The sequence below is a fragment of the Megalobrama amblycephala genome, linkage group LG14 (assembly GCF_018812025.1).
Source record: "Megalobrama amblycephala isolate DHTTF-2021 linkage group LG14, ASM1881202v1, whole genome shotgun sequence".
NCBI lineage: Eukaryota > Metazoa > Chordata > Actinopteri > Cypriniformes > Xenocyprididae > Megalobrama > Megalobrama amblycephala.
Genome location: NC_063057.1, coordinates 20,594,820 through 20,607,242, shown reverse-complemented (window position 1 = coordinate 20,607,242; position 12,423 = coordinate 20,594,820). Strand labels below are relative to the sequence as shown.

At 35.5% G+C, this 12,423-nt stretch overlaps 1 protein-coding gene and 1 long non-coding RNA gene across 5 annotated transcripts in view; one reads left to right on the top strand and one right to left on the bottom strand.

Moving 5' to 3' along the window:
• cpm (carboxypeptidase M) overlaps window positions 1–5,631 on the top strand; it is a 50,114-nt gene extending 44,483 nt beyond the window's left edge. The window contains exons 8-9 of one of the 2 annotated variants that reach the window (XM_048157388.1): window positions 358–506; window positions 4,487–5,631. In XM_048157388.1, the coding sequence (XP_048013345.1) occupies window positions 358–506; window positions 4,487–4,747 (410 nt within the window). In that variant the 3' untranslated portion in view covers window positions 4,748–5,631. Of the gene's footprint in view, window positions 1–357; window positions 507–1,323; window positions 1,534–4,486 lie in introns of those variants that run through there. The other variant, XM_048157389.1, reaches the window with a different exon arrangement.
• The window catches only part of LOC125246447, a 61,414-nt gene continuing 53,122 nt past the window's right edge, over window positions 4,132–12,423 (bottom strand). For all 3 annotated transcript variants that reach the window (XR_007179876.1, XR_007179875.1, XR_007179874.1), the window contains one exon: window positions 4,132–4,639. This is a non-coding gene — a long non-coding RNA (uncharacterized LOC125246447). The remainder of the gene's footprint in view (window positions 4,640–12,423) is intronic.

Here is a 12,423-nt window from a genome sequence, read left to right as displayed (position 1 = left end):
ATCCAAGTGCACACACACAGTGAGTATTGAACACACAGACTGCAAAGACACACTCAGAGCAATGGGCAGCCATTTTTGAGTGGCGCATGGGGAGCGATTGGGGGTTAGGTCAATGGCACCTCAGTTGTGGGTAATGAGAGCGCTGTTCATTCACTCCCCACTTATGTTTCCTGCCGGTGCTGAGACTTGAATCCGCGACTCCGTCCTATTAGGCCACAACTGCCCCATTTTAAGAGAACGTGTGTGATTGATATGTGGCTACAGGCCACAAAAACAAAAGTAGTAGTAACCTACCTTTTTATTAAATCAGGTTCAAATAGAAATCAAGTGAAAGAGTTTGTCTTGTGTTTTGCACAGGGGTGAAAGGAGTAGTGATGGATTCATATGGGAAGCCTGTGCAAAACGCTGTAGTCGAGGTGGCGGGAAGAAAAAACCTGTGTCCGTTCAGGACCGATCGTAACGGGGAGTACTACAGACTGCTGCTGCCCGGCAACTACACCATCACGGTAAGGTGGCGACCCCGTGTGGTGAATTTCAAATCTAATTTTGTCAGAGTGTTCTTGCACAATAGTATCATTACAAAAAAGACTCCATATTCAGGGCAAGAGTGAGAAGCAATCACATTTTAAAGTGCTATTTGAGTTGAGCATTCCCCGAGATGGTCATAAGCCGAGTCCCTCCGGTAGTTACAAGACACCTTAAGAATGCAGCGCCTTGGGTTTGTTAGCCAGGGATTTATTGAGCAAATGGAGCACAGTATAAACCATGTATAAAACAAATAAAAAAAAAAAAATCATTGTGGAGAAATTAATTGCACTGAACTATAAAGTTGGGGCTAAATGGTCAGGTAACACTTTTACAATAAGGTTAATTAGTTAAACATAATATATTAACTAACATGAACTAACCATGAGCAATACATTTGTTTTTGTATTTACTAATCGTATTTACTGATCTTCGTTAACGTTATTTAATAAATACAGTTGTTCATTGTTTGTTCATGTTAGTTCACCGTGCATTAACTGGTAACACGATAAGAATAATGTTTTAGTAAATGTAGCAAAGATGCAGTTCATTTATTAGTTCGTTAACTAATGCAGTTAACTAATGAACCTTATTGTACAGTGTTACCAATGTTCACAGCTCAAGGTCAAAAAGTTCATTCACTCAGACAAGGTTGAGATTTCAATCAGCAGTTTGGCAGTTTTATAACAAATGCCTCTAGGTTTTATTTATATATATACATCGTTGAAGGATCAGTTATTTATTATCTGTTGTGTTGTTTGTTTAGAATAGTTCCTGTTCTAATACAATTTTTTTTAGGGATTGGAGTGACATCAAATCCAACAGCGAGTCCATACCTTTAAAGAAATATGAGCTTAAATATGAATTTATTGCATTTCTGCCGATATTATTCTGAATGATATCTGCTGGTAATGGTAGTTTGATTTTCTTGATAGAAAATCAAGAAGCACAAATATTGATTTTACAGTCAAACAAAACATTTTCTCTGTGTGTGTGTGTGTGTGTGTGTGTATATATATATATATATATATATCTGTGTGTGTGTATATATATATATATATATATATATATATGTGTGTATATATATATATATATATATGTGTGTATATATATATATAGTGTGTGTATATATATATATATATATATTTTTTTTTTTTTTTTTTTTTTTGTACTAGTGGGTGCAAACTAAAGTAATCTGTATGAAGAATTTTAGGTATAATATGTCACAGTGGACTACCAGTAAAATTGATAGCAGTTTGGGACCAGAAATTAAGACACTTTGACCTGACCATGTCTTGCTCGTTATCTGACAGTTTAACTCTGAGATCTTGTCATATTTTATTACACTATAGTAAATAAACTGTATTAATGAATGAAATGTTCAAAGTGTCTGAATAAATTTTGGTTTGTACAACAGATCAATAAATAGGTTAATATTGTGGTATATCTTAGACATAATATTGTCAGTCAGAGCAGCGCAAACCAATCAGTGTATGACATCAACGTACAGATTAGAGCGCAGATGGCTTTGTATGCTTTCAAATTGCTCTTGCTTGTACTTTGTCACACACCAATCAGTCTGTGCAGTGCTGCTCAAAGTCGAACACACCTGCTGCTTTGTTTCTGAATGAATGAGTATTTTGACGACTCAATCGGGGAACCAATGATTCAATAGCCCATTCATTGCCTGAATGAATCAGCTGTTAGAACAAATTGAATTACTCAGTAATTTACTGCCACCTACAGGCAGTTTGTTTCTTATTGCAAAATCATCTTTAAAAAAAAAAAAAAAATGGAGATGGTATCATTTTTACTTACTGTCATGTCTCTTCAAAGCTGTATGACTATTTTGCATAAAAGACATTTTGAAGAACGTTCATAATAAAGTGTTTGTTTCAAATAAAATATTTCTAAAGCAACATTTCTGTAATGTCCATTTAATGCTTTTCTCATTTAACACACACAATGACTATCAAAATTTCTCAGCTGAAACTGATGTGCGATTAATTGCTTCACAGCCCTAATCAATTACAAGTACATGAATATATATGAATAAAGTCTACAAATAAATTATATACGAATAAATACGAATACGTTAAAAGTATAAATACGAATATATACGAATAAATTAGAATACATACGAATACATTAAAAGTCTACAAATAAATTAGAATATATACGAATAAATTAGAATACATACGAATACGTTAGAATACGTTAAAAGTCTACGAATAAATTAGAATACATACGAATACGTTAAAAGTCTACGAATAAATTTGAATAAATTAGAATACATACGAATACATTAGAATACGTTAAAAGTCTACGAATAAATTTGAATAAATTAGAATACATACGAATACATTAGAATACGTTAAAAGTCTACGAATAAATTAGAATATATACGAATAAATTAGAATACATACGAATACATTAGAATACATACGAATACATTAGAATACGTTAAAAGTCTACGAATAAATTAGAATATATACGAATAAATTAGAATACATACGAATACGTTAAAAGTCTACGAATAAATTAGAATATATACGAATAAATTAGAATACATACGAATATATTAGAATACATACGAATTAATTAGAATATATACGAATAAATACGAATATATACGAATAAATGTTTGCTGGCCTTTGTTGTAGAAACATCAGAATCAGAAATAGCTTTATTGCCAGGTGTATTTTAGCTACCATGTACTTGCATTTAGATTTCATTTGACATGATGCACTTATGTACTTGTATTAAAAAAAAATGCCTGCATGTAATTACATTTATATTTACACTGTTAACCCAGGGGCCCTCCTTAATCAAACACACCTGATTCAGATCATCAGCTCATTAGTCGAGAGAGTAAAGACCTAAAATGGGTGTGTCAGATAAAGGAGACAAAATGTGCAGTGTTGGGGATGCTCCAGGAATGTGTTTGGGAATCACTGTCTTAACCCACCCTTAAACCTACCTATACCACCAAACCTGTCCCTAACCTTACCCGTATCCACCTCACTAGCTGCAACTATACAATATGATACAATGATACAATATAACATAATTCGTACCATGTACTTACATCAAAAAATGTATTAAGGCCACCTAATATAAAGTGGGAAGTTTAAAGACAGAATAAACATTTTTACAGTTATAATACTATAGTGCAATATCTTGTTAATTCACTTGAGCACTTAACAGTGGGAGTATTGCACTAAGACTAGACTGGCCTTAGAAGGCATTTAACTGTTCGGGAGGGAGATGGCCTGTGGGAAGAAGATGTGCCTAGATGTTCTAGTGCCCAGTGTACTCGCCAGCCGGAAGGCAACAGTTCAAATAGGTTGTGGCCAGAGTGAGTAGAATCTGATGATTTGACATGCCCTCTTCCTCAGGGGAGTACCAATAATCCTCTCAGCAGTCCAAATTGTCCATTGTAGTCTAATGATTTGGTAGCTGAAGTTGGTGACTCACTGACAGGTGGAGATGGGCACAAAGAGCTGAGTTAATTTGGACCGGAGGAGGTTCGGAATAAATGAAATGACATTCTGAAATAAAGAAAACAGACAATATGGAAACACGATCGCTACATTGTAGTCCATCCTCGCATCACATTAAAGCCATTTATGATTTGGAACGCAGACATACACTTCATCCCCACAGACTAAACACAAATCTACATGGACAAATTAACATACATCATTAACAGCTTTACAGTCATGACTGAATAAAGGAGCACACACGTGATTATGTAGACATGTTACTGGTCGTTTGTCTCCAGCTGCTCACAAAACTACTAATTGTTATTTTGCCAGAAAAGCTAAAATGGAGTAAAATTCTCCCTCCCAGAAACTCACAGGGATTTGGTGTCAGATACATGCTTTCCTCGTTTGTTTTACATTCAAATAAACACTCATTTATACATAGTTTTAACTACAGGTTGTTGCTTTGTCTACAGGTGACATATCCAGGACACAAGACCCTCACGCAGACCATTAAAGTGCCATATGGTCCAGATTCATTCTCTGCCCTGACACACGACTTCCTCCTTCAGCAGAGTGACAAGAGCTCAACGGTATCACCATCACCCCAGTACTGCACCACTCCACATCTGGAAAACACAGCAACAGGACTGATGATGAACAACAGCACCCCCCTGCTGCCCAGTGTAATCACTGCACTTACCTTATTCATCCTCCAAAGACTGCTGCAGTCCTGAGAGGGAGCAAAGACTTTAAGGACACATTAAGGACAAAGTCATCTGCTTTTCTTGCACATTAATATTTTTTATTTCTTCTGTACTAAATGATGCCATATCTAGCATTGTCAAACAATTTAAATAAATATTACACATGAAGCATGTGAAGACTTGATCCACAGCCTTGTTTGGCGACAGTGGTTGCAGTGCCACGGGGTGTGTTGGCAAGAAATTACCAACAACTGCTCAGCCACTTTTAATTTAGCGGGCGTTTGCATGACAGTTTTCAACTAAAAACAGAAAACTTTGGAGGCTTGTAAACAGGTTTCAAAGTGCAAGTTTTTTTGAAAACGATACAGTTGAATGCAAAACCTTTTTAAAAAAGCAAAGGAAAAAACTTTTCTTAGCACATTGTCTTGTAACGTACTGTTAGTTTAAAAGTCCTTCTGTATTTCATTTAATGTTTTATAATTCTGTCAAGTTTAAGAAGCCTGCATATCTGCTTTCAATATTGGAAGACCAGTTGCTACAAAACTGGCATATGAAGATTATATCAATTGAAGGGTATACAGTTTATAACTCTTGGAGAAACTCACTAGTCATGACTGTTTTATGATTTGAAGATGCTGCAGATAGTTTGTCAGGCAGATGATCTTAATCTTTTGTATCTTAATGTGTATTTGCAGCTGTGTAACATGAAGACTGAAAACAACCAAGCCAAAAAACCCAGTGCTCTTTCTACCTCACTCAGTCTCACATTACAAAGATTGGCAGTGCCTTCAATAAACATCATAAACAGGATTTACTGTATGATTTTTCACATGTATGAATATTTAAAACATTTTAATATGAGTTGTGTAACATTATTGTTGCCAGGAAATAATAAAATAATATTACTTTTGAAAGGAGGAATGAGTAATAATTTTTTTTTTTTTTTTTTTGAGTAACAAGCCCAACACTGCTTAAAATGTATTACATGTTCACAAGGGGGACCCTAGTCTGGGAAAATTATATATATATATATACACACACACACACACACATATATATACATATATATACACGTATATATTATATTACATTATATTATATTATATTATGGCATATGAATTATTATAAATATCAGTGCTTCCCACACATAGACTTTACTTGGGTGGACCGCCCAGGTATAATAACGGCTCCATATTTGGAGACACATTTTTGCTTTTATTATTTTTATCCTCTTATACTTTTATATCCGCCCAAGATAATGAAACCATCCGCGATCGATTAACTAGTCATTTCGTACCTGCTCGTTATGTGTGCGTCAGAACTGTTTACTCCCGCTAACATTCCCACAGGCGCTGCATTTTGCAAAGTCACAAGGGCGCGCTGTTGCGCGTTCTACAGGCTCGCAAAACAGCACTTCAGACTGCTTCAAAGTAATTCTCAATCAATGAAAAGCGCAGATTTATGCCAAGCAATTGATAATGAACAAGTTGATGAATTATTACAATGTCTACTTCATGGCCTTTATATAAAATGTTTTATACAGTTATAAGAATCTGAAGGATCAGCCTGCAATAGTACAGACATTTCAAAATAAGAGTCCCGGTGTATATTGGGTGTGTTTATAATTAAAAGTCACACGCTAAGTTTTTTTTCGTTTTCTTTTGGGCATTATTGGTATTTTGGTTACACAAATTGTATTTAATTTGATTTCCATTTAATTTGACACATATATTATTCATTATATAAATTTTACTAGTAAAATCTGTGTCCCATTCACTGAAGAGACACTATTTAAATGCTGTAATTTTGCATAATTTACAAAGCATAATAATGCATAATATTAGTATGTAATTAAATGTAATAGTATGCTATGTATTAAAATTGATTTCAATAAATAAAAATACTGTTTTAAAAAAAAAAAAAAAAGAAAAGAAAGAAAAAAAAAAAAAAAAAAAAAAAAAAAAAATCACATTATTTGTTTGTTACATGTAGTAGACAATTTTTGTGCCATGGGTAATAGGAGGATTTTTCACCCGGCTACCACAGCAAGTATATTCATTCATTACACACAGACTGATATATTTCAAATGTTTATTTCTTTTAATTTTGATGATTATAACTGACAACTAAGGAAAATCCCATATTCAGTATCTCAGAAAATGAGAATATTGTGAAAAGGTTCAATATTGAAGACACCTGGTGCCACACTCTAATCAGCTAATTAACTCAAAACACCTGCAAAGGCCTTTTAATGGTCTCAGTCTAGTTCTGTAGGCTACACAATCATGGGGGAAGACTGCTGACTTGACAGTTGTCCAAAAGACGACCATTGACACGTTGCACAAGGAGGTCAAGACACAAAAGGTCATTGCAAAAGAGGCTGGCTGTTCACAGAGCTCTGTGTCCAAGCACATTAATAGAGAGGTGAAGGGAAGGAAAAGATGTGGTAGAAAAAAAAAAAGTGTACAAGCAATAGGGATAACTGCACCCTGGAGAGGATTGTGAAACAAAACCCATTCAAAAATATGGGGGAGATTCACAAGAGTGGACTGCAGCTGGAGTCAATGCTTCAAGAACCACTACGCACAGACGTATGCAAGACATGGGTTTCAGCTGTCGCATTCCTTGTGTCAAGCCACTCTTGAACAACAGACCGCATCAGAAGCGTCTTGCCTGGGCTAAAGACAAAAAGGACTGGACTGCTGCTGAGTGGTCCAAAGTTATGTTCTCTGATGAAAGTAAATTTTGCATTTCCTTTGGAAATCAGGGTCTCAGAGTCTGAAGGAAGAGAGGAGAGGCACACAATCCACGTTGCTTGAGGTCCAGTGTAAAGTTTCCACAGTCAGTGATGGTTTGGGGTGCCATGTCATCTGCTGGTGTTGGTCCACTGTGTTTTCTGAGGTCCAAGGTCAACGCAGCCGTATACCAGGAAGTTTTAGAGCACTTCATGCTTCCTGCTGCTGACCAACTTTATGGAGATGCAGATTTCATTTTCCAACAGGACTTGGCACCTGCACACAGTGCCAAAGCTACCAGTACCTGGTTTAAGGACCATGGTATCCCTGTTCTTAATTGGCCAGCAAACTCGCCTGACCTTAACCCCATAGAAAATCTCTGGGGTATTGTGAAGAGGAAGATGCGATATCCCAGACCCAACAATGCAGAATAGCTGAAGGCCACTATCAGAGCAACCTGGGCTCTCATAACACCTGAGCAGTGCCACAGACTGATCGACTCCATACCACGCCGCATTGCTGCAGTAATTTAGGCAAAAGGAGCCCCAACTAAGTATTGAGTGCTGTACATGCTCATACTTTTCATGTTCATACTTTTCAGTTGGCCAAGATTTCTAAAAATCCTTTCTTTGTATTGGTCTTAAGTAATATTCTAATTTTCTGAGATACTGAATTTGGGATTTTCCTTAGTTGTCAGTTGTAATCATCAAAATTAAAAGAAAGAAACATGTGAAATATATCAGTCTGTGTGTAATGAATGAATATAATATACAAGTAGGGCTGGACAATAATTCAATATCAATATATATCGCGATATAATTTTTTTCGATAACGGTGATATGATTTTTAAACACATTTCCGGTATTTCGATATATACATTACAACATCACTGACTTGAGGTGCAGCCGTTAGAAAGAGCAGAACGCGATTGGCTATTTGCGTGATGACGTACACCACAGAGACATTAAACACCAGCCAGTGCTCAAGAGTTGTACGCTAAGATCAAACGCGAACGCAGCAAGTTTTACAAAATGAGTACACCTGATGCAAATGCGACGGAACAAGCTTCCACAACTTGATGAAAATATGTGTGCATAACTACACCGTGCTGGTTAATGTTTGGTGCAGGAGAATGTGTAAAATAAAAACTTTAAACACGGATACTTTATTCTGTATGAGCTATGTGTCACATGGCTAGTGTTATTAAACTCATCGCGGAGCTCCGCGCTGAAACAGAGCATATGCGCGCTCCGCCTGTATATCATAAAAACAATCGTATTTTTCATGTGTTTGTATTCAAACTCCAGTTCTGACCGCATCGCGAGCAAAATACAAACACACGTGCTTGTGCTGAGGTAAACAGCCTACGGCTTGCGTAGGCCTATTTGAACGCAGCTAGAGCAGGCAGAGGTGAATGAACAGCACTTTTGTGACATTTAAATTCTCCGCTGTAATGCAATCTCATCTCAATATATATGTTCAGATTCGCTCGAAACGGTCTACGTCAGCATGTTCGACCATGCCAATACTTGGGCCGAAAGTAGGCTACACGATTACGTCAGATTTTGTGACGTTGCTCCGACTCAGCTTTTCAAACAGGAAGACAGAAATCGTTATGAAAAATTCAAAAATAACTATTTTTCACTTATGAATAACATTGAGTACCTTTAGTGTTTTCAAAGATGTGCAGCCTATACATATCTGTTTACATCTCAAAAAAAGTGTTTTGGGGTTTCATGACCCTTTAAGAATAATAAAATCAGCCTATTTTTATGTTTGTATGAAGGCTAAATACAAATAAAAGCTGAACAAATTTTATCTGTACTGTTTTTATTTCTAAAATATTATATAGTTTTATAGGAAGAGATTTCATAGATTTGGCAAATTCATTTTTCAGACGTTTGTAGGTATAGACATCCGTTGTGGCCATTCTTGGCAGTTTTTCTGAGGCTATTATATAGTTCATATCGATATCAGAATTATATCGTATCGACCGAAATTAAGAATTATATCGTGATATAAATTTTGGCCATATCGACCAGCCCTATATACAAGTTAGTGATCGACAGATGTATCTGTTTACCGATGTTTTTCCCGACATTTAAGCATTTTTCCATAATCGGGTATCGGTTTTGTAATATCGGATTTGCCGATTTACGGCGCCATCTTGTGGCCATTTTGAGATTTCCGCCATTGCAGCCCGGGCGTCTGAGGAGATCAGTCAACAACAACTCAGTGCACAGGTAAAGTATATGTTCTACTTGGTTTGCTTTAATTAATCAACTTTATTTAACATAACAGACAAGCACAAATGAGATCTGAGACATAAATTCCTGATATAGTTAATTTATGCAGCTTGTTTCTAAACAATTGAGACGAACTCATTGAATCACGTAGTGTAATTTGTCATGTCCTGCCCCAATAAAGACGTAACTTTACATTAATTAAATAAAACAGACATGAATGAGTGCATGTTGAAAATAAAAGCGCTGAATTTAATTCTCTATCTGTTGTATTTGCTCACCATTAGTCTAGAAGAAAAAGTTCGTTCATATTGCTTAGCAACTGACGGATGATCAGGAGGCTTAAGCACAGCCACTGAATGAAACTTTTGACAAGATTATCTTGTTTAAACACCCTAGATTATATTATCATTTACTACATAACAATTATTTCGCTAATACACATATAAATATAGCCTACCGCTTTGTGGAAATTATTTATTTATTATCTCCATGCGCGATCACGGTTGATTAAGTTATAGTCAAACAGCACTTTGTCAGTTGGCATTCCATGATTTAACGTTAGATTAAATTTGTTAAGTGCACTTTAATTTTTGGACTCTATTTATTTGTGTATAAATATAAAGGTTTTTTTTTTTGTATACAAGGAGGGAGTGATTGTTATAAATAAAATGGTTTGTTCAGCTCATTTGTGTTGTAATAATTGTCAAAAACAGAAGTTTAACAGTAAATAAATATTGGTTCTGCATATCGGTTATCAGGTACATAAACATGCAAATAATCGGTATCGGTTATAAAAAAATCAATATCGGTCGATCGCTAATACAAGTTTCACTTTTTGAATGGAATTAGTGAAATAAATCAACTTTTTGATATTATTCTATGACCAGTACCTGTATATATAAAAATGCCTTCAAATACAAATATGTTTAATATTACACACATTTACATTTCCTGCCTTCTCTAAGGGTGCTTTTACACCCTTCAAAACCTGGTGAGTTCTCTCGACTACTCAGTTAATTTAGGCATATGTGAACACGCATCGGATCCGCACCAAAACAATTGCTCCGAGACCGCCTGAACAAGGTGGTCTTGGCCCAACTGCAAACGAACTCTGGGGCGGTTCGCTTGAGATGTGAAAGCTATCTGACCCAACGGACCAAATAGTATTATAATTCATAACGGGAAATGTGCTATATAAAGAGCAGTAGTGTCTGATTTTGTGAGTGAGCACATTAGTTATTACAGTTGAAAACCAAAAGAGCACATTTTCATCTTAAAATGTTGTGTAATTGTGCTTCTCTGTGCGAGAATGCTGTCCCGACGAAGCCTTGATTATAACATTCGTACAGTGTTTGAGTTTGTCTTTAACCTCAAGACAATACTGGGAAATCCAGAGAGAGTGCATTTGAATCTGCTGCAGTGTTAATAAAAATGTAGCATATAATTTAACAGCAGGAATGATGGCTATATTCATATATAGTGTCTCGAGAGTTAAATAAAGCCACAATAACTCATGGAGCGAACTTGTCAATCATCTTGATGATAACGCAGAGGAAACTAAGGATAAGACGACAGTTGTACTCGCATGTAACTTGCATGAACACATTTTGATTTGCTTTGAAAGCGAACCGAACCTAGAAGAAAATGCATCACGATAACAAATTAAGTCCCTGTTTCGGAACAAAAAAAAGTGTTTTCAAAATGGGGTTTGGATGAAGATGCATGGAAAAGTTCAGAAACATTAAAAGCAACAAAACATGCTTTGTTTGGATCATTAAACTATACATAATATACTATATACTATCATTATACTACGCTATACATACATACATATTACATACATACAGAGTTGTATATACTAGTGTTGTCATGATACCAAAATTTTGACTTCGATACGATACCCAACTTAAATATCACGATACCGATACTTAAACGATACTATGGCAAAAACCTAAAACAGCAGGAAATAACATATGACAGAACTTCTTTCTTCACCAGTGTGCAGGCTGATAATTCTGGATTTGCGCTTCATTGCCAAGTTAGAGTTAGCTTTAATATAATTTTTAATGTTTATCATTTTCATGCTCAATAAAATTGTAAATTATTTGCTGTTATGCTTTTTTCCCGCTTTTATAAATGTAGGTATTTTTGACAGTAAGATTATTGTAAATATTAGATTACTGTAAATAATTAGAGCAATGTTATTCAAGCATAAATTGGTTTAAAATAACTGTAGCCTACATACCTTCACATATTTATGTATTTTAAATTAAATTTTTGCAACCAAAAACCACTTATTAAACTTACACTCAATAATACACCTCTTTGTGGAGGTCTGCTTGCACGAGTAAAATAAATAAATAACACTCATTTAATGTTTGAGAGCATAAACATAATGCTGGTATCACATTAACTAACCTGTCGATCTTTAAATTCTTTGTACAAATCGGTATTTTTTTCAGCAAGATGCTTTGCCAAGTTGGATGCATTGGCTTCCTTGCGTTATTTTGTAACATCTTTTGCAGACGGGCTTTGTGGTGTCCGTGGGCTTGCATTGTAAGCAAAATAATGCCATATTTCGCTTCGTGCATCTGCTTTCTCAACAATTTGTGCACGGTCTGCAAGAGCACCTATATTTGCAAACATACCTCTCGTTTCGTCACCATAAAAGCTGTTGCGTAGTTGAGAGGAATAAACACGCACTCTATAGAGTGCCCCAGGGATG